The sequence below is a fragment of the Callithrix jacchus genome, chromosome 12 (genome assembly GCF_049354715.1).
Source record: "Callithrix jacchus isolate 240 chromosome 12, calJac240_pri, whole genome shotgun sequence".
Lineage (NCBI taxonomy): Eukaryota > Metazoa > Chordata > Mammalia > Primates > Cebidae > Callithrix > Callithrix jacchus.
Window position 1 is genome coordinate 4,607,739 of NC_133513.1, and position 27,779 is coordinate 4,635,517.

A 27,779-nucleotide genomic window follows, 5' to 3' on the forward strand; every position below is an offset into this window, starting at 1 on the left:
ACAGACACTCCAGAAAACACAACTTTATTCACTAGGACTGAAAACAAAGGCTTGCAGTTAAAAGGCCAACTTTAGTGTAAGGTGGAGCTTGCTTGGAAATCACAGACCTCAGCTGTGGCCAGGCCGTGCTAGCAGTTACCCTTTTCTGGCGTTTATGTGATTTCCCACATTTTATCACAAGGCATCCTCCGAGGTCACTGAGGAAGACCCGGCTGCTCTTTGAGCCAGAGCCTCCTAGAGTGTGGGCTGGGAGCAGTTCCCAGGACATACAGATGTGATTAGCAGTGAAGCCCTCTGTCCCAGGCGTGGGCATGCCACGTCCTCCCTTACCAGCCTGAGCAGCGTTCGGGTGAGCACATGGCTTTTTTTCTAGGGGGTTAGGCACTGTGCCTCACCCGGGCATGCCCAGGAGGGGGCAGCAGAGCACCATGGCAAGGTCTATCCACTTGGCGCACACCCTCTGTTACAGAAGACCGCTTTTCCATGGTGGCTAGTGCCCGGGCCATGGGCTCTCAGAAGCCCACTTGTTGGGACTGCTTGCTGCTGGGAGGAGGAAGGGGCAAGGCTTGACCTGGGGCTCCTGGAAACACACTCTGGCATTGGCCACAGGGCAACAAAGTCAGAAGGGCCTGGAGACCCTCTGCAGCTTTCTGGAGGCTGGGCGGCTTCCTCCAGAGGACTGAGCTCAGCCAGGTTCAGGGGTGGCAGCAGGAAGCCCTGCGACCTTTCCTGTTAACATAATCGTGCAGCCGGAAGCGTGGCTCGCTGGGAGCCTTCATGGAGCGCTGCTTCAACTCCCTGCAGAACGGGGGTGACAAGAGGACACGATGGCCTGAACTCCAATAAGAGGGTTCAGGCCCTGGGCTGGGGGAGTCCTGGTAACTACCGGGACTTACTTTGCTATGGCTGTGAAGGCCAGGTCCACGTTGAGGCCCGTCTTGGCGCTGGTCTCCATGAAGGGCAGCCCATACTCCTGTAAACAGCTGTTGCCAGCCAGGTGGTGGCCTGGCGGGGACAGCCTAGGCTCCGCAGCCTCCAGGAGCACCCTCTTACCACCCCCAGCCCTGACTCACCTTGGCCAGCTTCTCCCCGTCCTCCCTCTTCACCACACGCTCATGGGCAGAGTCGACCTGGCCCAGGCACAGGGTCTTTGTAACAGCTGGCCCATGGTTGGCCCCTGCCCCCTCACCTGCCCTGCGGCCCAGTCGAGGATGGCCCGGCCTCCCACCTTGTTGCCCAGCAGCATGAGTGCCACGTCGTGCTGGGCGTACTCGTGGATCTCGGTCAGCCAGGCCTGTGGGGGGCAGCAGACCGGGCTGGGGCTCCCTGCATGGCTCGCCTCCTGCCCCAGAACCCTGGCCCTCCAGACTATACTGTAGAGGGCACCTGTCTTCATTTTATCTTTTTTTTTGAAACAGTTTTTGTCGTCGAGGCTGGAGTGCCCTGGCGCAATCTCGGCTCACCGTAACCTCTGCCTCCCAGGAACAAGGGATTCTCCTGCGTCAGCCTCCTGAGTGGCTGGGATTACAGGTGCACAGCACCACACTCAGCTGATTTTTGTATTTTTAATAGACATGGGGTTGGCCAGGCTGGTCTCGAACTCCTGACCTCAGGTGAGCCACCATACCTGTCCAGAATACCTGTCTTTAGAAGTGATAACCCCTATATACTACATAGGGGCGCCCATCTTACAGGTCCCTTACACACAGCCCCACTGAGGGAGCTGGAAAGGCACTCAGATCCACTTGAGCCACTTCCAGCCCAGAAGACTTGTCATTCCCCCTCTGAGCCTCTCAGCAGGGTCCTTTGGATCCCTGATACCATCCACACCAGAAGGAGGTGAAGGTCGGGCCAGGCCCTTTTGGAGCCCTTTGACCACACCAGGAAGGCCACTGACCTGGATGTTGTCGAAGGAGGCCTTGTTGGTGACATCGTAGAGCAGCAGCAGAGCTGGGGACAGGGCAGTGAGGACATCCACCATCACCCGCACCCTCAGGTGCTCAGGCCCCCTCCCCAGCCCAGGTGCCCAGGGGCTCACCATGAGCGTCCCGGTAGTAGGCATGGGTCACGCTCCGGAACCGCTCCTGACCGGCTGTGTCCCACATCTGCAGCAACAGGTGCTGGTCAGGCTGCCCAGCCCCTCGCTAGTATCCCCTGTCCCCCAGCTTGCCCTCTGCCAGTCACCTCACCTGCAGCTTCACCTTCACGCCATCCACGTCCAGAACTTTGTTCTGAAACAGAACCAGCCAGCTCTGGCCCCACCAGCTTCACTGCCACCCCACACCCCATCAGGGTCTCTTGGCTCTCCTTCCTCCCTCCCATGCCCCAGGACCTAACAGGTCCAGCCCAGCCCCTTCGGGCTTCCCTGTGCCCCCTCGAGCCAGTTCGGCCTCGCCCACCCCTGCAAGTGCGACCTCTCCCTCTGAGCCTCTGCAGGAGTCCTACTTAGAACCTCCTGTGCTGGCTGGCTTGCACCCCACCAGGCCTCTTACTGATGCTGCCTCAGTCTCCCCATCTGCAAATGGGGCCAGCCACATGGCTGCTGCAGTAACAAGCTGCAACGCCTCAGCCTCCCCAGTAGCTCTTTTTGCTGATTTGAAAGCCTCTCAGGATGGCTTGGACCCCAGAGTTCGAGGCTACAGTCCTCTGTGATCACCACTGCACTCCAGCCTGGGCTGGAGTTTCAAAAGACAATTTCTTCTTGCTGGGACTGTCTGAACCCAGGCAGCAACCACAGAGCCCAGCGCTGCCTGGCAGCCATTGCTCCTGTGTGGTGGCCAGCAGCATCCCCGGCCAGGCCGTCCCAGTTAAGTACTAGACTCGAGGCAGGGAGTGGCCCAGCCCCAGTCCCATCTGCTGAGGTGGGGGCAGGGGGCTTCAAAGCCTCAGCCTGGGGCCCTGGGCAGCTGGAATGTTTGCCACCTCCCTCAGCCTGAGCTGCTATCAGAGTGCTTCTGAGTCTCCCAGGAACCAGGCAGGACCATCTGCTGGGTTGGGGAGGACACTGCCTTCCCTGGCACCCTGAACAATGGTGCCAACCAGATGGCCCCACCTTTCACCGCCCGCTCGAGAGCCGGGAGAGGTGGGCAAGTGCGGACCAGATGGAACTGGCCTGCCCCCATGGGGAACTTCAGTCCTCGCTCCCTCCAAGAAGACTTGAGGGTGCCTGGAGCCCCCCAGACAGGATAGAGAACAGTTCCCCAGACTAGAGGGAGCCCCCTTTCCTGTCCCTGGAACAGCCGTCCCTCCATCTTCCCGCTAACTGGCTCTAATTAAAGGGTGAGAAAAATGCAAATTTAAGATTTGCTGAGAACACGCCAGCACCTCAGCACGAGGAATTCAGGCTGGTGGCGGAGGCGGGGCCTCCTCACCCAAGGACAGGGTCCTCTCCCCTGAGCAAGGCCTGGAAACAGCGTGGCTCAGGCTCTGCAGGGAGCATGTGTTTGTAGGGCCAGGTAAGGCCTCTGTACCTGGGCAGCACCGCTGGCCCCAAGTGTACATGACCCTTGACTTCCTCTGACCCACCACCTTGTGGGCACCAGCATCTGCCTCCCCCAAGGCACAGGATATGATCCCTGGGTAGTGCTGGCCCCTGGCACAGGGCAAAAAATTGCTTGTCAGGTGCAGCCACCAGCCCAAGTGTTCGTAGGTAGAGGTAGGCAGCTTGGTGGCTAAGGCGTCCCACCTGAGGTCCAGGTAGCCCCGCTGGGAGCTCCTGCCTCTTGAGCCTGTCGGTACCACGGGGATAACAACCAGCTGCCCAGGGATGCCAGCAGGACTCGGGCTGATGTGGGGCCAGGCAGGGGCCTCCACTCACCCGGAAGTCAATGCCCACTGTGGAGATGAAGGTCCCTGCCAGGAAAGCTCCGTCCTTGAATCGCACCAACAGGCAGGTCTTCCCCACGCCTGAGTCCCCCACCAGCATGACCTAGGACAGGCGGGAGGGTCTGGGGGAGTCTGGTCTGCCCCGAGCTGGCCTGGTCGGAGGGGGCTGCAGGTGAGGGGCAGGAGTGGAAAGAGGTGGCCCAGGTCTTCGGGCTCACGGAGCCCGGGGGGAGACACCACAGCCAGCGACCCCAATGGCCTGGACACCCAGCTTCTGCCACTGGAAGGCTTGGGCCACTCTGTCCTTCCACACCATGGCCATCTCAGTCAGTGGGGAATGAGGGTGGCCACTACATCCCGGACCCTCCCTACCGTCTATATTCCCCCATGGTGGACAGCATGCTTCATCTGAGGCAGGGAGCAGGCGGGGTGGCAGCTGGGGACATCCTAGGAGACTTGCGGAGGCCTCTGTCCCAGGGGCTTCTCCACATCCCAGCAGGGACCCCAGCAAGGCTCGAGAGGAATTTGCTCCGTTAGAGTTAGATCTCGACCTGAGGAGGGACTTGGGCCGAATCTGAGGATGGGGGGGTGGGGAGGACCAGGGGGCAGTCAAGGCCCTCTCCCCAAATTCTGTGACCCCAAACCCAAAGATGGCCCTCCCAGTGCCTGCCAAGTCCACACAGCCTCTGCCTTGATCCAAACCTCTAACCCCAGCAAAAAAAAAAAAAAAAAAAAAAAAACCACAGCTCCTGGGATGAGGAAGGGCAGCATATGGGAAATGATGAGACCCTGGGCAGGGGCAAGGGCATTAGGGCACGGGATGCGGGCACTGATGGTGGCGGGGCCCCTTGTACCGACATGCCGGCTGGGGGTGGGGCAGGCCCAGCCAGCTGTTGGATACCCTAGACCTGGGCTAGACAGCTGTGTGTGTGTGTGTGTGTGTGTGTGTGTGTGTGCGCGCGCGATGCACCATGCCAGCCCCACGGGGTGCCTCCCGTGTGGTTCCGTGCCCTGAGGTCGCGGGCCCTGTACCCCCTCTCCGACCCCCAACCCTTAGCTCAGACCGGGCGCCACCTGCTGCGCGGGCCTGGGGGGGCGGGTGCCTGGCTCACCTTGAAGGCGACGTCGTAGAAGTCGCCACCGCTGCCAAGAGAGGGCCGGCCGGGCTGCGGGGGCCCGTTGGGCGGCGCGTCGGAGCCGGGGCGCGCAGTCCCGGAGCGCGCTGGATGGGGCCCGTTGGCGGCGGGCAGCGTGGAGGCAGCGGGGGCGCTGGCCCCCTTGCTCTTGGAGGTCTTCTTCCTGGACATGGTGGGCAGGCGCTCAGTGTGCTCTCGCTGCAGCCGTCGCGCCCCAGGCCGTCCCGTTCCTCGCGCCCACAGAGCCCGACCCGGACCCGAACCCTTCCCCCGGCAGCGGCAGCGGCATCATCCCGGGCACCCCGCTAGCGCCCCGCCCCCGCCGCCCCACGGGTGCGCAGCCACTCAGGCCCGGCCTCCCGCCGCCACCGCCAATGCCGCGCGTGGGGCGGGGACATGCAAATACATTCCGCTCGGGGCGGGGCCAGGAGGCCCCCAGCCCACGACCCCTATCCAGGTCTGCCTCCGGGGCTGGAGCCGGCTGTGGGATGGCGGGCCTAGACCAGGGGGCACCCCGGGATCCTGAATCCCCTCTGCTGGCTACACACCGCCCTAGCTCGGTGACCCCCAAACTGGACTGCCAGACCTGGGGGAGAAGGTGTCCTGAGATGTGATTGCTGGGGCAGAGGGCTCGCATGGACATGGATGGGCACCGCGGGCTTTTGTCCACTCAGACCCAGAGCCTGCTGCTTGGCCCACTGCCCTTCACTGCCGCGTCCTCTCCAGGGCAGGCGGGTCCGGGAAGCTCCAGCACTTGCTTGGCAAACACACCCGGCCGCTGGGGCGGGTTCCTTGGGCTCGGGTGACAGCTGGTCACTGAGAGGACAAAGCTGGCGGAGCAATGTCCCCCGGAGCTTCAGCCGCTGTGCTGGCCTTGGGATCCGCGGGACCGAGGAAGTCGTTGTGGCAGCCAGCCCCCTGAGGGTCCCTTCCCATAGGACTTTGCCCTCGGGGTCTGGAAGGCGGAAGGCAGACGCCCCTGACCAGGCTGTGGCTGGCCCTTTGGCTTTCCCCTTGAGGTCGGACCTTCAGGTGGCCAGGGCTGATTCTCCAAACCCTAAGCTGGCTAAACTGGTCCCTGGCAGACCTATCTCCCTGACCTGGGCTGACACCCCCTCCCCACCTGGGCTAACTGGAACTCTGTCACCCCCTCCCACAGAGAAGATGGGACTACAGTGGTCAGAGCTGGGGGACAGTGGTGCAGAGGGTGCAGGAGGCGGTGTCCCTGGCACGGGGGGGTGTTTGATGCTTTTCTGGGAACTGGAGAGATGACCCGGCTGTCCCTGGAGATGTGACAGCTGTCACCAGGACCTTGGACCTTTCTGAGGCCTGAGCCCTCCCAGCTGGCAGTGCCCAGAGCCCAATCAGCTGCTTCTCAGATCAGAGGCCTGAGAAAACACAGATGGAGGGGCAGTGCCCAGCAGGGTGATTCCTCAAGAGGGCTTGGCAGCAGCCGGCACAGCAGAGGCCATGGAAAGTTGCCTTCCCTTGAGCGCTGTTGCATGCCAGGCACATGACCTCTTCAAAGTTACCCTGCGAGGTGGGTGCTGGTATCGTCTCCAGTGTTCAGATGGGGAAACTGAGGCCCAGAATAGCAAGGAGGGATGTCCAAGGTCAGCAGGCCAGGAAGGGGCAGAGCTAGAATTTGCTTCTGGGAACCCTAGCTCCAGAGAACATAAACTGTCCCATGGCAGAGATCCCCAGGGACCTGGCAGAGCTTGGGGAGCAAACCGGGAAGCCCTCTCAGAACTCCCCAGGCCCCCCTTCCTTTCTTATTCCTCTGACCCCCCAACTCCTCCGGCTCCCCCAACTCCTCCAGAGCAACCCCCAATTTGTGTGCAGTGGGCTTGGCCGGGGGTATTTGGCTTCCACTCCTCCAGCCCTGGGGACTCCAGGTGTCCATCCCCTACAAGGCCTCCTTCAGGATAGCTGGCTCAGGGTCTGAGCTGGGGGCCTCAGCAGCTGCTGTGCACTGGCCCCAGGGTCCTGGGCCATGGACTCCCCACCACTTCCTGCCTGCTGCTGCTCAGATATCCCCAGGGCATGGGTGGCAGGAGGAGTTGGGTGCAAGTAGGGCATCCTGCGGGGGTGGGGGGAGTGCGATGGGGCCACCAGGAAGAGAAGGAGGCAGGCGCCGGAGAAAGTGGGAGGCCGGGCGGGGAGGGAGTCTCTCGCGAGCAGAGGAAACGGGCTTGCTTTGGCAACCTTTAAAATAGGAGAGTTTACGTAAAAATCCAAGTCTCTGGTTTCGCTTGAAAATAGGAAGCTCTGGGTGCCTGCATCACAGACCCCTCTCTTGGCTTCAGCAGGCCTTGTGCTCTTTGATCGCTGTGTCTCTTGGTTCCTGTGTTTGCCATCTGTTTCACCCTCTGGAGTGTAAGCTCTCTGGGCACAGGAAGCAGATTGTCTTGGTCACTGCCGTCCCCAGCAGCCAGCTCTGGGCCTCCATAAGCAGTTATTAAGTTGGTGAAAGAGGTTGGATGCGGTGGCTCACGCCTGTAATCCCAGCACTTTGGGAGGATGACGCAGGTGGATCACGAGGTCAAGAGATCGAGACCATCCTGGTCAACATGGTGAAACCCCGTCTCTACTAAAAATACAAAAAATTAGCTGGGCATGGTGGCGCGTGCCTGTAATCCCAGCTACTCGGGAGGCTGAGGCAGGAGAATTGCCTGAACCCAGGAGGCGGAGGTTGCCGTGAGCCGAGATCGAGCCATTGCACTCCAGCCTGGGTGACAAGAGTGAAACTCCGTCTCAAAAAAAAAAGAAAAAGAGAAAGAAATGTGACTTAGAAACACAAGCATCACTTCAGAAGGACATGTCCTTGCTAACAAAGATTTGAGACAAGTGTGGTCAGTAGTGAGGGGAAGCCTTTTGGAGGAGGGAGGATTTGCCCTGGGCTTTGAGGATTGAGTCCAATATAAGAGATGAAGTCGCCAGGTGAAAGGAGTAAATGTGCATAGGTTGAGAGCACCAGGACGGGGGCACTTTGTGCTGAGGTGGCCAAAGTGTGGGCCAGTTGCTTGGAGGAAACAGGAGGTAATCCAACTGGTAAGGCAGAACGGGGTCGGCTGGGAAGGGAGACCTGAGTGCTATTCCAAGGAGCTTGGAAATTGTACAGGGGGAAGTAGGGAGCCATGCGTGGTTTTTGAGCAGAGGATGTTGTGCTACAGGAATACCGGGGACTGGCAGGAGGGGATGGACAATGGAGCCTGTGGGCCTGGAGATGAGATTGATGGGGTCTGTAGTCACCCAGGGGAGGGATAATAGGAACAGAGAGGACCTCCAGGAAAGAAGCTGCAGGTCTAGAGGCAGGGAGGGGAAGGCTGGAGTCCGTGGAACAGAGACCAATGGGATGCTGCAGCAGATTAAAGATGGATTAAATGGGGCTGGGGGCAATGGCTCATGCCTGGAATCCCAGCACTTTGGGAGGCTGAGGCAGGTGGATCACTTGAAGTCAGGGGTTCGAGATCAGCCTGGCCAACCCGTCTCTACTAAAAAATACAAAAATTAGCTGGGCGTGGTGGCACATGCCTGTAGTCCCAGCTACTCAGGAGGCTGAGGCAGGAGAATTGCCTGAACCCGGGAGGCGGAGGTTGTGGTCAGCCGAGATCGCGCCATTGCACTCCAGCCTGGGTAACAAGAGCGAAACTCCGTCTCAAAAAAAAAAAAAAAGAAAGAAAACAAAACACAAACAAACAAAAAGAGACAGATGAAATGTTTCGGTACTCCTCCCAAGGACAGAAAGAGCCTACGCCCCCTGTCCTTGAATCTGGACAGGACTATGATTACTTGGAATGGTAGCAATGGCAAAAGTGACTTGGCATCTGTTTTTGGACCGAGACCTTCCCGTCACCTGGAACTGTGGTTCTTGGAACCCAGCTGCCATGCTGGGAGGAAGCCCAAGTAGCCTTGGGGGAAACCTACATGGGGAAGTCCCGAATTGCCAGCGGTGCAGGGAGAGAAGTCATCTTGGCGGTGGGTGCCCCAGCACAGCTGATGCCATGCAGGGCAGAGCAGAGCCGTCCCTCCCCTTGGAGCCTTTTTAAACTGCAGATTCATACATGTTTCTGTTACATAGCAGTAAATAACTACAGCAGTCGGCCAGCGAGGGCAAGGCAGGAGGCCAGCATGGTGGGAAAGGCCAGGAGGGAAACCTTGGGATGTCCAGATTCTTGGAGTCTTCAGACCTGGAGAAGGGAGGAGTCCTGTGGGTCAGGGCAGTCCCTGAGGCAGGCTCCGAGGTTGAGGTGAGCCCTGGGAGCTGGAGGTGGAGAGTGAGGTCTGTTTCCCTGGGAGGGGTGCTCCAGTCCTCGACCCTTCTCGTGCAGAGCTGGCTCTGCCAGGCAGGGGAGGGTCTCCACCAGCTCCTGTCCTCAAGGGAAGGGAGCACCTCGGGTCTCCTTAGGGCCTCGCCCCAGGACCCCCACTCCTGCTACCCTCTGATGGCCCCTCACACTATGGTCTGTAGCTCTTGCCGGTGCCTTCTGACCGTCCTGGGTGTCTGGAGGGATGTGTGCATGAACCCTCAGCCACTACAACCCCTGGGACCCATGGACCAAGACAGTCTCTCTCTGCCCCCCATTTTCCAAACCCTCCAGCCTCTTCCCTACACTCTACCCCGAGCGGGGCCCTTAGGCTGGCCCCTGCATGCCGAGAGTGAGGCCTCCTCAGACTTCCAGGCTCTGAGTGTGGCCCCACCCTCCAGGGAGCCTGCTCTGGCTCGTCCTGCCCCACCTCTGGCCCCCTGGATGTTCTCCAGCCCCGCCCTGGCAGCTGCACATCGTCTGCACCAGCCTGGGAGCCTCCTGCGGACAGGATCCTGTCCTGCCTGTTCCTGCTCCCACCAGGTACTTGAGGGATTACTTTGTGGCTGAGTGGGAGAGAGCTGGACTGGACTTCAAGGGGCTCTTGGCAAGCCAGGGAGTGGCAAAACCCCACAGCCTGTGCCCCAAGGCACCTCCCAGGACTGTCCTCTGGAGCTCAGGTTTGTGCTCTCCGAGGGGTCCCCAGTTTGCTGTGTGCCCCTGGGCATGTGGCATTCCCTCTCTGGGCCTGCTCCCCTCTCCGTGAAATGAGGGGGCAGGAGGAGCAGATCTCGGAGGTCCCTTCCAGCTCAAACACCTTCTGTTCTATGAAATCCGCGTGAACGTTGCCATGGAGACGTCAGAGGAACTGCGGCAGCGCCGAGAGAGGCACTGAGTCAGCCCAGAACGTGGGTGACGTCACATGGAAGCTCTCCCCGGTGTCCAGGTGTGCACCTCCCGGGGTGTCCTCCTGAGAGGTCACCCCCGCTTCAGCCCGCTCACCATGGTGGGCCTGAGGCCCTGTTGGGTGGGCGGTGATAAGCAAGTGTCTATCCCTGCCCGAATGAGGCCCTTTGTTCCCTGCAAATGTGACCGCAGTGACTCAGGTACTCCCAGATGGGAAGGTGGCAGAGGTGCTCTGCCACACAGAGGATGAGCTAACGCGGGAGTCATGTACGCCTCTGTGGCTGTCAAAGCCGTATCCTGACTCCTACGGGGCCAGTGCCCTGCTCTCATCAGCGCTGGTTCCCTGCTCCTGAGCTGAGTGAGGGCATCTGCTTGGCCACTGGAGAAGGCAGCATCAGGGCTCCTGGCTGCAGCTCTCCGGCAGCCTCAAGTGACACACAGGGCCTCATGGTAAGTGTGGGCATCCCTGTGGATGAGTAAAACAGACCCCACATAACCATAACAATCACTCACTGCCCCAGACTGCGCCATGCGCTCTCCTTGCAATGTTTCTGGTCTCTTTTTCCTTTCTTTATTTTTTTTTTTTGAGACAGAGTTTCGCTCTTGTTACCCAGGCTGGAGTGCAATGGCGTGATCTCGGCTCACCGCAACCTCCGCCTCCTGGGTTCAGGCAATTCTCCTGCCTCAGCCTCCCGAGTAGCTGGGATTACAGGCACGCACCACCATGCCCAGCTAATTTTTTGTATTTTTAGTAGAGACGGGTTTCACCATGTTGACCAGGATGGTCTCGATCTTTTGACCTCGTGATCCACCCGCCTCGGCCTCCCAAAGTGCTGGGATTACAGGCATGAGCCACTGCGCCCGGCCTATAATTTTCTTTTCTACCTTTTAACTTTTTTCATCTCTGTAAATAGACTTCGTTCTTCAACTGAATGTTCCACATTTTCTTTTTCTCTCGTGTTTTCTATCTCTCTTTCAGTCACACGTACTAGAATTTTTCTCTAGGAAAATCTTAGCAGCCATATATATTAAAATAGCTCAATTTTATTCATCAGTTCCACCCTTTCTTCTAAAATAACTGATCTCTGCTCTTTACTTTCTAGTTTCATCTTCTTTTTTTGGTTTATTTTACAGTTGTTTTTCTAGAACGTTGAAATAAATACTTAGTTTATATGTTGGCTGATTGTTCGTGCTGACCCATGTAAACACGTGATTTATCAGTATCTCTGCGTGTATCACGTTGGCTGCATCCCCAGAGAGTTTCTGTGATGTGTGCTCATTACTCTTCATTTCTTTTCCTTTTCTTTCTTTCTTTTATTTTTAAATAAAGATGGGGTTTCACCATCATGGCCAGGCTGGTCTTGAACGCCTGACCTCAGGTGATCCACCCAAGTCAGCCTTCCAAAGTGCTAGGATTACAGGCGTGAGCCACCGCGCCCAGCCATCTTTTTTTTTTTAACAGAGTTTTCCTCTTGTTGCCCAGACTGGAGTACAGTCGCGCAAGCTCGGCTCACTGCAACCTCTGCCTCCTGGGTTCAAGCGATTCTCCTGCCTCAGCCTCCGGAGTACGCTGGGACTACAGGCGCGTACCACCACGCCTGGCTAATTTTGTACTTTTAGTAGAAACAGGGTTTTACCACGTTGGCCAGGTTTGTTTGGAACTTCCAGCCTCAGGTGATATGCCTGCCTCGGCCTCCCAAAGTGCTGGGATTACAGGCATGAGCCACCAATCCCAGCCTCTTTTTTTTTTTTTGAGACAGAGTCTCGCTCTGTCACCCAGGCTGGAGTGCAGTGGTGCAATCTCGGCTCATTGCAACCTCTCGCTCCCGGGATCAAGCGATTCTCCTGCATCAGCCTCCTGAGTAGCTGGGATTACGGGCACCCACCACCGGGCCTGGATAATTTTTGTATTTTTAGTAGAGACGGGGTTTTGTGATGTTGCCCAGGCTGGTCTCGAGCTCCTGAGCTCAGGTGAGTCACTCACCTCAGCCTCCCGCAGTGTTGGGATTACAGGCGTGAGACACTGTACCCAGCCATTTATTTATTTTGTTTTTTGAGGGTGTAGGCAGGGTCTCTCTCCATCTGTCGCCCAGGCTGGAGTGAGAACCACTGTGCCCTGTCCATGATTTCCAGCTTTACCTTTCAGTGATCTGGGCTGTCAGGGTGTCCGGCTGTCCTGGGACCCTCTGTGGATGGTTCCTCAGGCCTCTCTACTCAGGTGGGAGTCCCTGGGTTAGGGTGTGTTTGTGGGACCTTCCGTTGTGACCTGGAATCGAGATTTGGTGCCGTAAGCGAGTGATAGTACCCAGGAGAGCCTCTAGGGGGTGGTGGTGTTCCAGGCCGTGTTCTCATTTAAGCATGTCTGTCCTCAGACCTTGCCTAAGGTCTGCAGTCGTTCACAAGCCCTGTTTTGTGTACAATACGGCTTATTAACTGTGCTACTCAAAGCCTCTCTATTTTTACTGACTTTTAAAAAAGTGTCTCCAGTGGGGCGCGGTGGCTTACGCCTGTAATCCCAGCACTTTGGGAGGCCGAGGCGGGTGGATCACGAGGTCAAGAGATCGAGACCATCCTGGTCAACATGGTGAATCCCCGTCTCTACTAAAAATACAAAAAATTGCCGGTCGCGGTGGCTCACGCCTGTAATCCCAGCACTTTGGGAGGCCGAGGCGGGTGGATCACGAGGTCAAGAGATCGAGACCATCCTGGTCAACGTGGTGAATCCCCGTCTCTACTAAAAATACAAAAAATTAGCTGGGCACGGTGGCACGTGCCTGTAATCCCAGCTACTCTGGAGGCTGAGGCAGGAGAATTGCCTGAACCCAGGAGGCGGAGGTTGCAGTGAGCCGAGATGGCGCCATTGCACTCCAGCCTGGGTAACAAGAGCGAAACTCCGTCTCAAAAAATAAATAAATAAATAAAAAGTGTCTCTGGCCAGGGACACTGGCTCACGCCTGTAATCTAAGTACTTTGGGAGGCTGAGGCAGGTGACTCACTTGAGGCCAGGAGTTAGAGAACAACGTGGCTAACATCATGAAACCTGGTGTCAACTAGAAATATAAAACTTAGCCGGGTGTGGTGGTGCATGCCTGTAGTCCCAGCTACATGGGAGGCTGAGGCAGGAGAATCACTTGAGCCTGGGAGGCAGAAGTTACGGTGAGCTGAGATCACACCCCTGCACTCCAGCCTGGGTGACAGAGGGAGACTCTATCTCAAAAAAAAAAAAAAAAAACTGTCTCTCTCTTTTTCTTTCTTTCTTTCTTTTTTTTTTTTTGAGACAGGATCTCCCTCTGTCACCCAGGCTGGAGTGCAGTGGTGCTATCATGGCTCACTGCAGCCTTGACCTTCTGGGCTCAAGTGAGTCTCCTGCCTCATCTCCCAAGTAACCGGAACTGACCACAGGCGAGCTCCACTATGCCTGCCTAATTTTTTGTTTGTGTTTTTTGTAGAGATGGAGTCTCTGCGTGTTGTCCGGGCTGGCCTCAGTGATCTTCCCGCCTCGGTCTTCTGAAGTTCTAGAATCACAGGTGTGACCCCCTGTGCCAGGACAAAAACTGTGCACTTCATCTGTAAAATTCAAGGGAAGGTGTAATAAAGCCTCAGGAGAGGATTTTGCATTTGATTTTGTTTTTGTTTTTTGAGATGGAGTCTCGCTCTGCAGCCCAGGCTGGAGTGCAGTGGGTTCATCTCGGCTCAATGCAACTTCTGCCTCCCGGGTCCCAGTTCAAGCAATTCTCCTACCTCAGCCCCCCAAACCACTGGGATTACGGGCCCGCACCACCACGCCCAGCTAATTTTTGTATTTTTTAGTAGAGATGGGGTTTCACCATGTTGGCCAGTCTGGTCTTGAACTCCTGATTTTGTGATCCGCCTGCCTCGGCCTCCCAAAGTGCTGGGATTCCAGGCGTGAGCCAAGGCACCGGGCCCGATTTTGGTTTTCAAAATCTTTGTATTTCACAGTTTAGCTTTGCGGGTTGATGTTCTATTTTTGAGAACAGAACCGGGCCGGGCACGGTGGCTCATGCCTGTAATCCCAGCTACTCAGGAGGCCGAGGCAGGAGAATCGCCTGAACCCAGGAGGCGGAGGTTGCGGTGAGCCGAGATCACACCATTGCACTCCCGCCTGGGTGACAAGAGCGAAACTCCGTCTCAAAAAAAAAAAAAAAAAAGAGAACAGAACCATTTGTAATATATTCTACACAGACTACACCAGTTATTCGTGTAGAAAAAAAATATTCTTTTCCCATTTAACACCTTTTGCCTGAGGTTTATTTTTCTGGTATCAATACTGCTGCCATACTTACTTTGTGTTTGCAGTTTCCTGTCTTTTCTTTTTTTTTTTTTTGAGACGGAGTTTCGCTCTTGTTACCCAGGCTGGAGTGCAATGGCGCCATCTCGGCTCACCGCAACCTCCGCCTCCTGGGTTCAGGCAATTCTCCTGCCTCAGCCTCCCGAGTAGCTGGGATTACAGGCACGCACCACCGTGCCCAGCTAATTTTTTGTATTTTTAGTAGAGACGGGGTTTCACCATGTTGACCAGGATGGTCTCGATCTCTTGACCTCGTGATCCACCTGCCTTGGCCTCCCAAAGTGCTGGGATTATAGGCGTGAGCCGCCGCGCCTGGCTCTTTTTTTTTTTTTTTTTTGAGACAGAGTCTTGCTTTGTCGCTCAGGCTGGAGTGCAATGGCGTGATCTCCACTCACTGCAATCTCCAGCCCCTGGGTTCAAGCAATTGTCCTGTTTTAGCCTCCCAAGTAGCTGCAACTACAGCCCCTGACACCACACCCGGCTGATTTTTGTATTTTTATTAGAGATGGAGTTTCATAATATTGGTCAGGCTGGTCTCAAACTCCTGACCTCAGTTGACCCACCCACCTCGGCCTCCCAAAGTGCTGGGATTACAGGTGTGTGTCACCACCCCCAGGCTTTTTTTTTTTTTTTTTTTTTTTTTTTTGAGATGGAGTGTCTTTCTGTTGTCCAGGGTTGAGTGCAGTGGTGCTACCTCGGCTCACTGCAACCCCCACCTCCTGGGTTCCAGTGATTCTCCTGCCTCAGCCTCCCGAGTAGCTGGGATTACAAATGCCTGTCACGATGCCTGGCTAATTTTTGTATTTTTAATAGAGATGGGATTTTTCAGGCTGGTCTCAAACTCTTGACCTCAGGTGATCCACCTGCCTCGGCCTCCCAAAGTGCTGGGCCCTGTTTCTCCTAGACTCCTGGCCCCAAGTGCTTAGCCACCACGCCCAGCCAAGTTTTCTTCTTCCTTTTCTCCTCTTCTAGTTTCCCCCTTTTAGGCTAACAATTATTAACAACAGTTAATAAAATCTTCAGGTTTGTATTTTATCAAGAAACATTTCCCTGATGTCTTCCTCCCTGAACCAAACAAGATCTTTGGCGCATTTTATTTGCTCTGTGTCACCACATTTCTTTTTTTGAGACAGAGTTTCGCTCGTCGCCCAGGCTGGAGTGCCATGGCATGATCTCAGCTCACTACAACCTCTGCCTCCCAGGTTCAAGCGATTCTCCTGCTTCAGCCTCCGGGGTAGCTGGGATTACAGGCATGACTGCCACCACACCCAGCTGGTTTTTTTATTTTTGGTAGAGACGGGGTTTCTTCATGTTGGTCAGGCTGGTCTCAAACTCCTGACCTTAGGTGATCCAGCCACCTCGGCCTCCAAAGTGCTGGAATTACAGGCGTGAGCCCAGCCCACATGTTTTTTAAAATAGTTTAGAATTTCATTTCCAGGTAATTAATTTGCTTCTTTAAGCATACGTCAGGCGGGGCGTGGTGGCTCACGCCTGTAATCCCAGCACTTTGGGAGGCCAAGGTGGGTGAATCACCTGAGGTCAAGAGTTTGACCAGCCTGGCCAATGTGGTGAAACCTGTTCTCTACTAAAAATACAAAAAATCAGCTGGGCATGGTGGCGCATGCCTCTAGTCCCAGCTCCTTGGAAGGCAGAGGCAGGAGAATTGCTTGAACCCGGGGGGCAGAGGTTGCAGTGAGCCGAGATGGCACCATTGCACTCCAGCCTGGGCAACAAGACTGAAACTCTGTCTCAAAAAGGAAAAAAAAGCGCGTATGTCTTTTCTATTTCAGAAATCCTTTTAATTTGTTATTTTATTATTTTATTTTATTTTGAGACGGAGTTTCGCTCTTGTTACCCAGACTGGAGTGCAATGGCGCCATCTCGGCTCACCGCAACCTCCGCCTCCTGGGTTCAGGCAATTCTCCCGCCTCAGCCTCCCGAGTAGCTGGGATTACAGGCACGCGCCACCATGCCCAGCTAATTTTTGTATTTTTAGTAGAGACGGGGTTTCACCATGTTGTCCAGGATGGTCTCGATCTCTTGACCTCGTGATCCACCCGCCTCGGCCTCCCAAAGTGCTGGGGTTACAGGCTTGAGCCACCGCGCTCCGCCCAGAAATCCTTTCTAAACAGTTGCGTTTTACTTCACAACTGCCTTCAAACAATCAGTGATCTGTTTTGCTCATTTGGCATCAGTTTCTTGTGGCTGTATCTTCTTTCTTCCGGAGTCCGTGAATCTTAGATCTGACATTTGACTGCAATTAAAACCTGGAGTATAACTGCAGCCCTACCACCCACCTGCTGTGTGACCTGGTAAATTTCTTTTTTTCTTCGTTTTCTGAGATGGCGTCTTGCTCTGTTGCCCAGGCTGGAGTGCAATGGCGTGATCTTGGCTCACTGCAACCTCCGCCTCCCAGATTCAAGAGATTCTCCTACTTCGGCCTCCAGAGTATCTGGGATTACAGGAATGCAACCCCACGCCCTGTTAATTTTGTATTTTTAGTAGAGATGGGGTTTCTCCATGTTGGTCTGGCGGGTCTTGAACACCCAATCTCAGGTGATCCGCCCATCTCTCCCAGAATGCTGGGATTACAGGCGTGAGCAATTGGGCCCCGCCAATTCCTTTTTTATTATTTATTTATTTAATTTTCCTGAAACAGGCTCTCACTCTGTCACCCAGGCGGGAGTGCAGTGGCACAATCACGGCTCACTGCAGCCACTGACTCCTGGGCTCAAGTGATCCTCTGGTCTCAGCTTCCCGAGTACCTGGGACTACAGGCGTTCGCCACCGTGCTTGTATAATTTTTGTAGAAACGGGGTCTCGTCATGTTGGCCAAGTTGATTTCAAGCTCCTAGCCTCAAGGGATCTACCTTCCTCGACCTCTCAAAGTGATGGTATTACAGGAGTGAGCCACTGCGCCCTGCTGGCAAACTTCTTAAACTCTCTGTGCTTCGGTGACCTCATTTAATAAAGGAAATCATTGTAGCACCCTTTTCCTAGAGCTGTGAAGATTCAGTGCAATAAATAAGGCAATAAATGAATGGATGGGGAATGACGGATGTGGGTTTTCTCCTCCTTGTCTTTCAAGAAGCTCTCACCGTCGACCTCCCATTGTTTGTTCTCTCTCTCTCTCCCCCTCTCTCCCTCTGTGTCTTAGCCAGGAAACCTGGGGTAGGTAGGCTTGGAGCCAGCGGATGCATCGGGAGGCTGCGGGCACTAGGGACGCGCGCGCAGGCTGAGCCGCGGGAGAAGGAGTGGGGCGGGGTCTGCGGCCGCGGCAGAAGGAGGAGGAGTCCGTGGCTCGGCCCACAGCGCGGAGAAGGGCGGAGCTATTTGGCGTCCCGCCCACCACTCCTGGCCCACGCACTTTCCCCTCCAGGGGGCGGAGCGCGAAAATACTCCGCCCACCTCGTGCCTCTGCCTACTCTGCAGTGCGACGGGAGGGTCTTCCGGAATCCCCGCCCCCTGTTCAGCCCCACGTCGCCGGCGACCCGGAGACGTAGTGGGCGGAGCTTCCGGACCCCCCGCCTAGTTGCCGACGTTGCGGAGCTGAAGTGAAGTCTCCCGACGCCCGCCCCCCTTATCTGGCCCCGGCTGCGCGCCCCACAGCGGGCAGGGGGCGGAGCTTGCTGTCGCCCCGCCCGTCCCGCGCCTCACGGGGAGGAGGAGGAGCCGCGGCGGGGCCCGCACTGCAGCGCCAGCGTCTTAGCTGGCGGCCGAGCTCCTGGAGCGACCTGGCCCCGAGCGCGGAGCGGGTGTCGCGCAGCAGCAGCAGCAGCAGACCGTGGCCGCAGCCCTATCCCACCCGGCTCCAGCCATGCAGTCCGCGGGCCCCGCCTGAGCCGCGGCCTCCGCGCGCGGGCGGGCCTGGGGCCGGCGGGGCCATGCGCGCGCTACCCTGACGATGCCGCCCGCCGCGCCCGCCCGCCTGACGCTGGCCCTGGGCCTGGGCCTGTGGCTCGGGTCGCTGGCGGGGGGCTCCGGGCGCGGCTGCGGGCCTTGCGCGCCCCCCTGCCTCTGCGGCCCGGCTCCCGGCGCCGCCTGCCGCGTCAACTGCTCGGGTCGCGGTCTGCGGACGCTCGGGCCCGCGCTGCGCATCCCCGCGGACGCCACTGCGCTGTAAGTAGCGGGCCCGGTGGGACCCGGGAGAGGCCTCGGGGCGGGCGTGGGCGCGTTCCCTGGTCCGGGACTGGAAGCGGGGCGCGGGCCAGGACGCTCCCAGGGCGAGGCTCGGGCGCGGGACGGCGGCCCTGCTAAATAAGGAACGCCTGGAGCCGCGGCTGGCACCGCCTAGGGAAGCCGAAAAACCCGGTTTCTGGAGACAGAAGTCCCACCCGGGGGCTCCGCAGACGCCAGCGGAGGCGGGGCGGGGAGTCCGCGCTGGGCCGGGAGGACACACACTGGCTGATTGGGGAGGAATTAGGACGCGGCCTGGGACTGCGGAGTACCCGGGGAGATGGGGAGACTTCCAGGAGGTGTCTGGACAGAGATGTGATGGATGTCCGCGAACTGGCCTGAGGTTTAGGAAGGAGTGAAGAAGGGGGGTCCAGAGGGAGGGGGACCGGTGTGAGCGAAGACGGAGGCTGGAAGGTGACCACGGGAGGTGGGGAGAGGGCAGGGTGGGAGGTGGGCTGCGGTCCGCTGGGGTCATCAAGGGCCTCGGGCGCTCTGGTCTTGGGTTCCAGGGCTGTCCTGAGAAGGGGTCAGGGGGGATTGCCGTGGGGGGTTAAAGCCTTGTCACCTTCGCTTTCGGGACGTAAACACAGGTGGCCTTTATCGAGACCCTGTGCTAGGCTCCTGTAGGGGGTCATCATGCGGAATCCGGACCCCGGCCCTCTGAGACATGGGGACCGTCGAGATCCGCATTTCACAGATGGGGAAACAGGTTTGGAGAGGAGACGCAACCTGTCCAGGCATCGCAGCTGGGATGTGCACAGCAGGGGTTTGGACCTGTGAGGTGCCCAGGACTCAGGGTTGTGTTGAAAGGGGCGCGGGGGACTGAGATGTGCAGACAGTTGTCCCCAGCGCTGCGGAGACTGGGGCCGGTCTTATGCCTTGGATTTCTCAGGCTCCAGGCTCCTCATCGGGACACTGCATCTCCCTGGGTGCATGCTGGATCCCTGGGGAACGTGGCGCACATCCCCAGGCTTGCTAAACACAGGGTGGGTGGGTCCTGGCATTTGGTTTTGTAAGGTTTCTGGGTCACTCCCGCCTGTGGCCACCCTTCCTTACGGGAGCCCTGTGTTCTTGAGGCTTTGCTGGGTGGTCTCGAGGGTGGAGGAAGAATGGATGTTCCAGGACCAGCTCTGGAGGCTTTGCCCCTCAGAGCTGCGCTGCTTCTGTGCTCCCTGACCGCTGAAGCGTGTGTCTTGCAGCGGTCTTTGTGGAGATGGCCCCCACCTGCGTGGCTGCAGGGTCCGCAGAATTGCATCAGACCTACCCCACCTGTTGTTTCCGATGCTGTAGCTGAAGGCACCTCTGCCTGCCAGGCTGGTTGCTAGGGCTCTGTCCAGGTCCTGCCGGTGCTTCCTGCCTCCCGGCACCTGGTGCTGTCCATGTGAGCGGCCCCTCAAGAGCTGTCCAGGAGAGAAGGGCGCTGGCGGCAGCTGAGCGCAGAGCAAGGCCCGGGCTCTCAAGGTTCTCGGCACAGCAGTGGATCCCTCCGCCCCACCTTGCGTTGTCCCGTTAGACTCCGGTCCTGGGGTTGGGAGGAGGGGGACCCTGGGAGTTGGTGGCCTGTCCTAGCTGAGCTGGCAAGATTCTGAATGGCTGGCCCCTCAAGTGTGCAACAGGGCACAGGGTGACCTCATGTGGGTGCTCTTCTGTACACTCCCGGAGCTGCTGCTGGGAGAGGTCTGGAAGGCGGGGTGAGGGGCCCCATGGGAAACTGGGGCCTTGGGGAGGATATTAATGCCCTGGCTGTCCCCACTCAGGCTGCCCTCTGTGCTCTGAGAGCCTCCTAGCCATTTTGCTGTCTACCCTGCCAACTCCTCCTCAGGGAGATGGGTGGATTTTCTTTCCCCGGGGTAGAAGGGCCAAGTCGGGAGAGGCCAAGGACACAGATCACAGCTACCAGTGGGTGTTTAAAGGCCCAGGAGCATTGCTGTCTGGATGTCACCAGCAGCCTGCCTGGGGGCCTCACGCAGGTGCCCCTCCATTTGTGGTTCCCCAGCTGCTGAGGCTCAGCAGGAACAACTGTGTCCAGTCCCAGATGGAGGACAGCTGGGGCTTCTGAGGCCACAGCCTTCTTCGGGTTAAATGATGCTGCTGAGAGGTGGTGGCTTTTTGAAAAGATGGTGCACTGCAAAATGTGCTGTTCCATGTGGCTCGAAGCTTTGTAGGGAGATATGGGCAGAGCTGTGGCTGACTCATGGACCCCCTACCCCAGAGCTGCCCTGCACTCCCTGCTGACCCATGTTTTAAATCAAATTCCAGCCACCCTGTTCTTTATCTGCAAGCCTCTTGGAGGGCATCGCAATACCACGGACACATGTAACACAATGAAGAATTCCTTAATGTCTCTGAAGGTCTGTTGTGTTCATATATTTAGTTTAATAGTTTGAATTAGGAGCCAAATAAGGTCCACCTGTGCAATTAGTAGGTGTCTTTTAAAAGTATATTAAAAAAATGAGAAAATACGTACATGTCCTTTTTTTGTTTTGTTTTGGAGGCGGAGTTTCACTCTTGTCCAGGTGGAGTGCAGTGGCACAATCTTGGCTCACCGCAACGTCCGCCTTTTTGATTCAAGTGATTCTCCTACCTCAGCCTCCTGAGTAGCTGGGGTCACAGGCATGTACCACGATGCCTGGCTAATTTAATATTTTTGGTAGAGACAGGGTTTCCCCATGTTGGTGAGGCTGGTCTCAAACTCCTGACCTCAGGTGATCCACCCGCCTCAGCCTCCCAAAGTTCTGGGATTATAGGCATGAGCTACCACACCTGGCAAAAATAAATACGTGTGTCTTTAAGGCTGGTTAAGTGAAGTAGTGGGACTGGAGAAAGAACAAAGAAATCTACGTGGCTGTGATCAATTGGTTGTAAACACCACTGTGCTCAGACAAACCAGCTGATAACTTTTTTTTTTTTTTGAGATGGAGTCTTGCTCTGTCACCCATGCTGGAGGGCAGTGGCGTGATCTTGGCTCACTGCAACCTGCAACCTCCCAGGTTCAAGCAATTCTCCTGCCTCAGACTCGTAAGTAGCTGGGATTACAGGCCTCTGCGATTACGCCTGGCTAATTTTTGTATTTTTAGTAGAGAGACAGGGCTTCACCATGTTGGCTAGGTGGTCTTGATCTCTTGGCCTCAGGTGATCGCCAGGCTTGGCCTCCCGAAGTGCTGGGGTTACAGGTGTGAGTGAGTGATGCCTTTGGAATGTCCAGTGATGTCTAGGAGCTTCCCTTCCTCTCTTTTTCCTTGTACAATGTGTTGAAGAAACCAGCTCCTGCAGCCTGGATTTTCGGCTGTGTCTCAGGGCTGCCACCTCCATGGTGTCACTTCCGTGGTGCTGTGAGTGTGTCCTCCTTGTTTCCTATAAGTTGGTCATTGGGGAGGACATCCCGTTGTTCTGGAGGTTGTCTGGGCTGGCACTGCCCTAGGTGTAGATGTCATCAGCTCAGGGCCCCCTGCTCTGAAGGCCACTTCCTTGTGCTGGGTGCCACTCACCCTGGCTGGGGGTCAGCTGGGCCTGTTGGCATCTTGTGAATGCTGGGGTCCAGGACTGGGCACATATGAGGGACTCAGTAGGTCCTTGGTTCACTGATGTAAAATATTGGAGCACCCAGGGCCTTGCCCTTTCCCGCCTGTACCCCTGAATGACAGGAGAGTGGGGGGGAGTCTAGGGACAGGAGGTGCAGCCCCTGGTGCCCAGGCCTGGAATGGCGTCAGGGAAAACAGGTGTCCTGGAGCGACCCTGAGCCTGATGCCTTAGAGTGCAGTTGCCACAGGCATGGCTGTCTTGGGGACTGGTCAGGCCATGGAGGGGCCCTAGGCTCTCGTTTCTGGTTCTTGGATCCTGAGAGCAAGGACTAGGGATTTTCTTTTCTCTTTTTCTTTTTCTTTCTTTTTTTTGAGACCGAGTTTCGCTCTTGTTACCCAGGCTGGAGTGCAATGGCGCGATCTCGGCTCACCGCAACCTCTGCCTCCTGGGTTCAGGCAGTTCTCCTGCCTCAGCCTCCCGAGTAGCTGGGATTACAGGCACGCGCCACTGTGCCCAGCTAATTTTTTGTATTTTTAGTAGAGACGGGGTTTCACCTTATTGACCAGGATGGGCTCGATCTCTTGAACTCGTGATCCACCCGCCTCGGCCTCCCAAAGTGCTGGGATTACAGGCTTGAGCCACCACGCCCGGCCAGGACTAGGGATTTTCACCAAGGCTTCCATGAGTCCTCACCAGAAGGAGGGCCGTCCTCGAGAGCTTGGTTGTCACTGGAGCCCAAGTTCAACCAACAGGCAAACGATTCTCCAAAGACAGAGACAAATGATGGAGAGGGAGTTGGCCAGGAAGGACCCCCAGCACAGTTGACATTGAAGCCAGGTCTCAAAGCTCATGCAGGGAGCTGCACAGAGAGAGTCCCGACAGGGTGAAATGACCATGAGGCAGGGGCACGGCATTTGTCCAGAGAGCCTAGGAGAGGCCTGTGTCTTCTAGAAAGATCCCTGGAAGTCTGGCCGGATGTGGTGGCTCATGCCTGTAATCCCAGCACTTTGGGAGGCCGAGGCGGGCGGATCATGAGGTCAGGATTTCGAGACCAGCCTGGTTACTATGGTGAAACCTGCATTCTACTAAAAATACAACAATTAGCCAGGTATGATGACATGTGCCTATAGTCCCAGCTACTCAGGAGGCTGAGGCAGGGGAATCACTTGAACCCAGGAGGCAGAGTTTCCAGTGAGCTGAGATTGCACCACTGCACTCCAGCCTGGGCAACAAAGCAAGACTCCGGCAAAAGAAAGAAAGATCCCTGGCAGCCAAGTGGAGGTGGTGGGGAGGACTTGCACCCTTCGTGCCCAGCTCGCCTCACCCTGGGGTCTCTGAGCCGGCTCTCATGCAGCTGCCATACTCGAGAGTTCAGAACGTGCATGTGTGGGAAATGGTAGTTCCTTTTTATTTTATTTATTATTTTTTTCCTCGCCCCCCACCCCCCTGGTAGTTTCTTTTTCTTTTTTTTTTTGAGACAGAGACTCACTCTGTCACCCAGACTGGAGTGTGGTGGCGCAGTCTCAGCTCACTGCAACCTCCACCTCCTGGGTTCAAGAGATTCTCCTGCTTCCCTAGTAGCTAGGATTTCAGGCATGTGCCACCACGCCCAGCTAATTTTTTTTTTTGAGAAGGAGTTTCACTTTTGTTGCCCTGGCTGGAGTGCAATGATGCCATCTTGGCTCACTGCAGCCTCCGCCTCCCAGGTTCAAGTGATTGTCCTGACTCAGCCTCCCGAGTAGCTGGGATTATAGGTATGTACCACCACACCGGGCTCATTTTTTGTATTTTTAGTAGAGATGAGGTTTTTCTGTGTTGGTCAGGCTGGTGTCCAACTCTGGACCTCAGGTGATCTACCTGCCTCGACCTCCCAAAGTGGTAGGATTACAGGTGTGAGCCACCGTGCCCAGCCAAGTTTTATATTTTTACTTAGAGACGGGTTTCACCATGCTGGTCAGGCTGGTCTCGGAACTCCTGACCTCAGGTGATCCGCCTGCCTTGGCCTCCCAAAGTGCTGGGATTACAGGCGTGAGCCACTGCATCCGGCCGATGGTAGTTTCTTAATTAGACATGGATGCAAACTTGCCAGAGTTGTGGACGAGAAGCCACACACTGACTCATGGGTGTGTGCTGGATCCCTGGGGAGATCCCTATCAGATTGCCGGCAGGAGCAGGGGAGGAGATGGGGAGGCTTTGGTTGTGTCGGCAGCAGTTGGAGATGTTGGCAGATGAATCTGGAGCACCCTAGCTCCCGCCACAGAGGTGACTGTAGAGGCAGCACCTGCAGGTCATCCATCCAGTATCAGCTCACATCCAGATCATATAGGGAACACTGACTCAGCAGTAAAGACAGTGACCCCATTTAAACATGGGCGAGGGTCACTCACAGCTGTAATCCCAGCACTTTGGGAGGCCGAGGCGGGTGGATCACGAGGTCAAGAGATCGAGACCATCTTGGTCAACATGGTGAAACCCCGTCTCTACTAAAAATATAAAAAATTAGCTGGGCATGGTGGCGCATGCCTGTAATCCCAGCTACTCGGGAGGCTGAGGCAGGAGAATTGCCTGAACCCAGGAGGCAGAGGTTGCGGTGAGCCGAGATCCCGCCATTGCACTCCAGCCTGGGTGACAACAGCGAAACTTCGTCTCAAACAAAAACAAAAACAAGACAGTGACCCCATTTAAACATGGGCGAGGGTCACTCACACCTGTAATCCCGGCAGTTGTGGAGGCCAGGGTGGGTGGGATCACTTGAGCCCAGGAGTTTGAGACCAGCCTGGACAACAGGGCGAGACCGTGGTCTCTAAAAAATAAAAAACACTGGCCGAGCATGGTGCTGTGTGCCTGTGGTCCCAGCTACTCAGGAGACTGAGGTGGGAGGATTACTTGAGCCCAGGAAGTCCAGGCTGCAGTGAGCTGTGATCACACCACTGTAGTCTATGCTGTGCAACAGAGCAAGACCCTGTCAAAAAGAAAAAAGGCCCAGGATCCAAACAGAGGTTTCTCCAAAGACGACACACAGTTGGCCAACAGCGCATGAGAAGATACTCACCCTCCTTAGTCACGAGGGAAACACATCAAAACCACGGGCTGGCCGGGCGCGCTGGCTCATGCACTTTAGGAGGACAGATCGCTTGAGGCTAGGAGTTTGAGACCAGCCTGGGCTACAAGACCAGCAAACAGATATTAATGGTGGCCCCTGTGGGCACAGCTAGTTGGGAGGCTGAGAGAGGAGGATCTCTAGTCCATGAGGTTGAGGCTGCAGTGAGCCGCTATTGTGCCACTGTGCTCCAGCCTGGATGACTGGGAAACACAGCCTTAAAAAAGCAGGTTGGGCTCTGTGGCTCATGCCTGTCATCCCAGCACTTTGGGAGACTAAGGTGGCAGGCAGATCACCTGAGAGCTTTCAAGACCGGCCTGGCCAACTTGGTGAAACCCCATCTCTACTAACACTATCAAAATTAGCTGGGCCTGGTGGCACATACCTGTAGTCCCAGCTGCTTTGGGGACTGAGGCAAGAGAATCGCTTGAACCCAGGAGGCAGAGGTCGCAGTGAGCCAAGATGGCTCCATTGCACCCAGCCCGGGAGACAGAGTGATACTCCGTTTCTTGAAGAAAAGATCTGGGAAAACCCTGCACCCTCTCTCCCTCGCAGTGGCTGAGCTGGGCCCTGCACTGAGCCCTCTGTGTTCCTGTCTCTCTCTGCCTCATCATGGTGCTGCAGTGTTGGAGCCACTCTTGTTCCCATTTTACAGACCAGGAAATTGAGGCCTTGAGTTGTGGTGGAGGTGATTTCATCAGCATGCTCTGGGGCAGACCCCTGAAGCCGCACAGGGGGCCTGGGGCACACACCAGTGCTCCGGTTCGTAGACAGAGGTGGCAGTGGTGCTTCTGAGTGGGGCTGAGATGTGCGTAGATTCCCGAGGTCCAGCTGCTTGGGTGCTACCAGCCCCTCCCACCTGCCCATCCTGGGCTCATCCCTGTTCTGTCCCTTCCCTCTGGTTTCCTGTTCAGTTTCAGGAAAGAGGCTGGGAAACCAGGTATAGGAAATTTGGGCCCCGGGTTCGCATCCCAGCACCTCCACTTCCTGTGTGGCCTTGGCCCAGTCTCTTAGCCTCAGTTTCCTTATCTGTAAAGTGGGCTCCATGATGAGATGCACCCTGCAGGGCAGTGTAGCACTGACCAGGCTCAGCCACTAGCAGCCCCAATAACCATAAGTTGTTGCTAATGTGGGTCCATCAGTCACCTTGGGGGTTCTGAGGACATTCCCCTGTCCTCCATGCACTGGGACATCTGCCCTGCCATAGAGCAGAATGTAACAGCCTGAGGGTGAGAGCTGCCCAGAGTCAGGCACCATGCCTGTGCTCCAACCAGACGCTGGTCGACAGGAGCCAGAGCACCCTGGACTGGTGGACTCCTATGCACCCGTCAGCACCCAGTCTCAGTGACTTCAGCACAGGGCCACAGGGCTGTGGGGGCTCACAAGACCCGGTCTGCTCCTGCTTGCGCCTGCATCTGGGTGTTTGCGTGTTGGTACCTTCTGACGAGTTCCGGTGTGTGAGACATGCAGAGCTGGGAAGCATCTGCAGAGCTGTGAGCGCCTCCGTTGCTCCTTTTGTTCTTTTGACCTAAGCTGGCACCTGGCACTGTTTCAGTTCTGCTCAGTGCCTGCCACAATTTGTGGACTGTGCAGCATCCTTGCTGTTATATCGTGGCAGTGTGCGCTATTGCTGATCGGCACCAAGGGCCTTTGGGAGTTTTGGGGAGCTTGTGCTAAGCCTGAGCGTCAACGTCCCCCTTCCCGGCTCTCTGTGGGCCTTCCTGAGCCAGGAGGTCTCTGCGAGGGCCTCCTGCTGGAGCTGGCTCCAAGGATGATCTCTGCTGTCCTGGCCCGCAAGCGGGTGATTTGCTGGCCGCCATCTTGTTACAGAGGCCGGGCACCACTGCCAAATGTGGGTTCCTCATCTGCAAGCCCTTCCCTGGGTCCCCTAGGGCATGGGTCCCTTGGGATCCCTAGTGGCTCTGCCACTGCCTGGGCTCCCCCATGTTGGGGTGCCTCTCCCTCTGCTCCTGGTGGAGACCCTGCCTAGGATCCGCTCTCCAGCGGGAAGACTTAGGAGGGAGATGAATGTGTTCCTTTCTGGAGCTCTGTGGTGACCGCGGGAGCCCAGCCTGCTCAAGGCCCTGGAATGAAAACATCCCGTGCCGTCTGCGGTGGTGGGGCCGTCCGGGCCTGGCCCTTGCTCTGCTGCCTGTGCTCCAGCTGGCTGAGGCCGGCACGTCTGCGGGTAGGCTCGGCGGGGGCGCTGCAGTCTCCCTGTAGAGCCAGCGCAGCTGGAAAATGCAGCCCACGCCCTTTCCCAGAACACCTCGTTCTTCATGGCTTGGCAGCTGTCCTTGCCAAGGGGCCACGGTGCCCAGGTGCTGGTGGCAGGAGAAGCACTACATCTGGGGCTGAGGGGGGCTGGGCCCTTCCCTCCCTGCAGCTCTCAAGGCCCAACCCTGGCCCAGCGTGGCATTGCTAACCATAGCAGCTCCCGTGGTCTCAAGACAGGCTGGGTCCTGTGAGGCCACCTTGGAAAGGGCTTTGTCCCCAGG

At 56.8% G+C, this 27,779-nt stretch overlaps 2 protein-coding genes across 24 annotated transcripts in view; one reads left to right on the forward strand and one right to left on the reverse strand.

Annotated features, from left to right (window-relative positions):
• Positions 1-27,779, forward strand: part of PKD1 (polycystin 1, transient receptor potential channel interacting) — a 66,439-nt gene that overhangs the window by 955 nt on the left and 37,705 nt on the right. For 9 of the 19 annotated variants that reach the window (XM_078344295.1, XM_035266573.3, XM_078344298.1 and 6 more), the window contains 3 exons: positions 9,670-10,624; positions 13,624-13,701; positions 16,850-18,602. In XM_078344295.1, the coding sequence (XP_078200421.1) occupies positions 18,388-18,602 (215 nt within the window). In that variant the 5' untranslated portion in view covers positions 9,670-10,624; positions 13,624-13,701; positions 16,850-18,387. Of the gene's footprint in view, positions 1-9,042; positions 9,212-9,669; positions 10,625-13,455; positions 13,532-13,623; positions 13,702-16,849; positions 18,603-27,779 lie in introns of all 19 variants that reach the window. The other 10 variants (XM_078344296.1, XM_078344290.1, XM_078344291.1 and 7 more) reach the window with 10 other exon arrangements.
• Positions 9-5,282, reverse strand: RAB26 (RAB26, member RAS oncogene family). 5 transcript variants are annotated; one of them, XM_054242470.2, is made up of 10 exons: positions 4,938-5,282; positions 4,198-4,399; positions 3,818-3,928; positions 2,190-2,231; positions 2,039-2,105; positions 1,898-1,950; positions 1,229-1,294; positions 1,074-1,130; positions 897-973; positions 9-798 (listed from the first exon to the last, which is right to left on the reverse strand). In XM_054242470.2, the coding sequence occupies exons 3-10, from the start codon at positions 3,923-3,925 to the stop codon at positions 696-698; spliced, it is 573 nt and encodes a 190-aa protein (XP_054098445.1). In that variant the 5' UTR covers positions 3,926-3,928; positions 4,198-4,399; positions 4,938-5,282; the 3' UTR covers positions 9-695. The 5 variants fall into 5 exon arrangements, with proteins under 5 accessions (XP_054098445.1, XP_002755819.1, XP_035122455.1 ...); XM_002755773.6 differs by lacking the exon at positions 4,198-4,399; XM_035266564.3 differs by lacking the exons at positions 3,818-3,928; positions 4,198-4,399.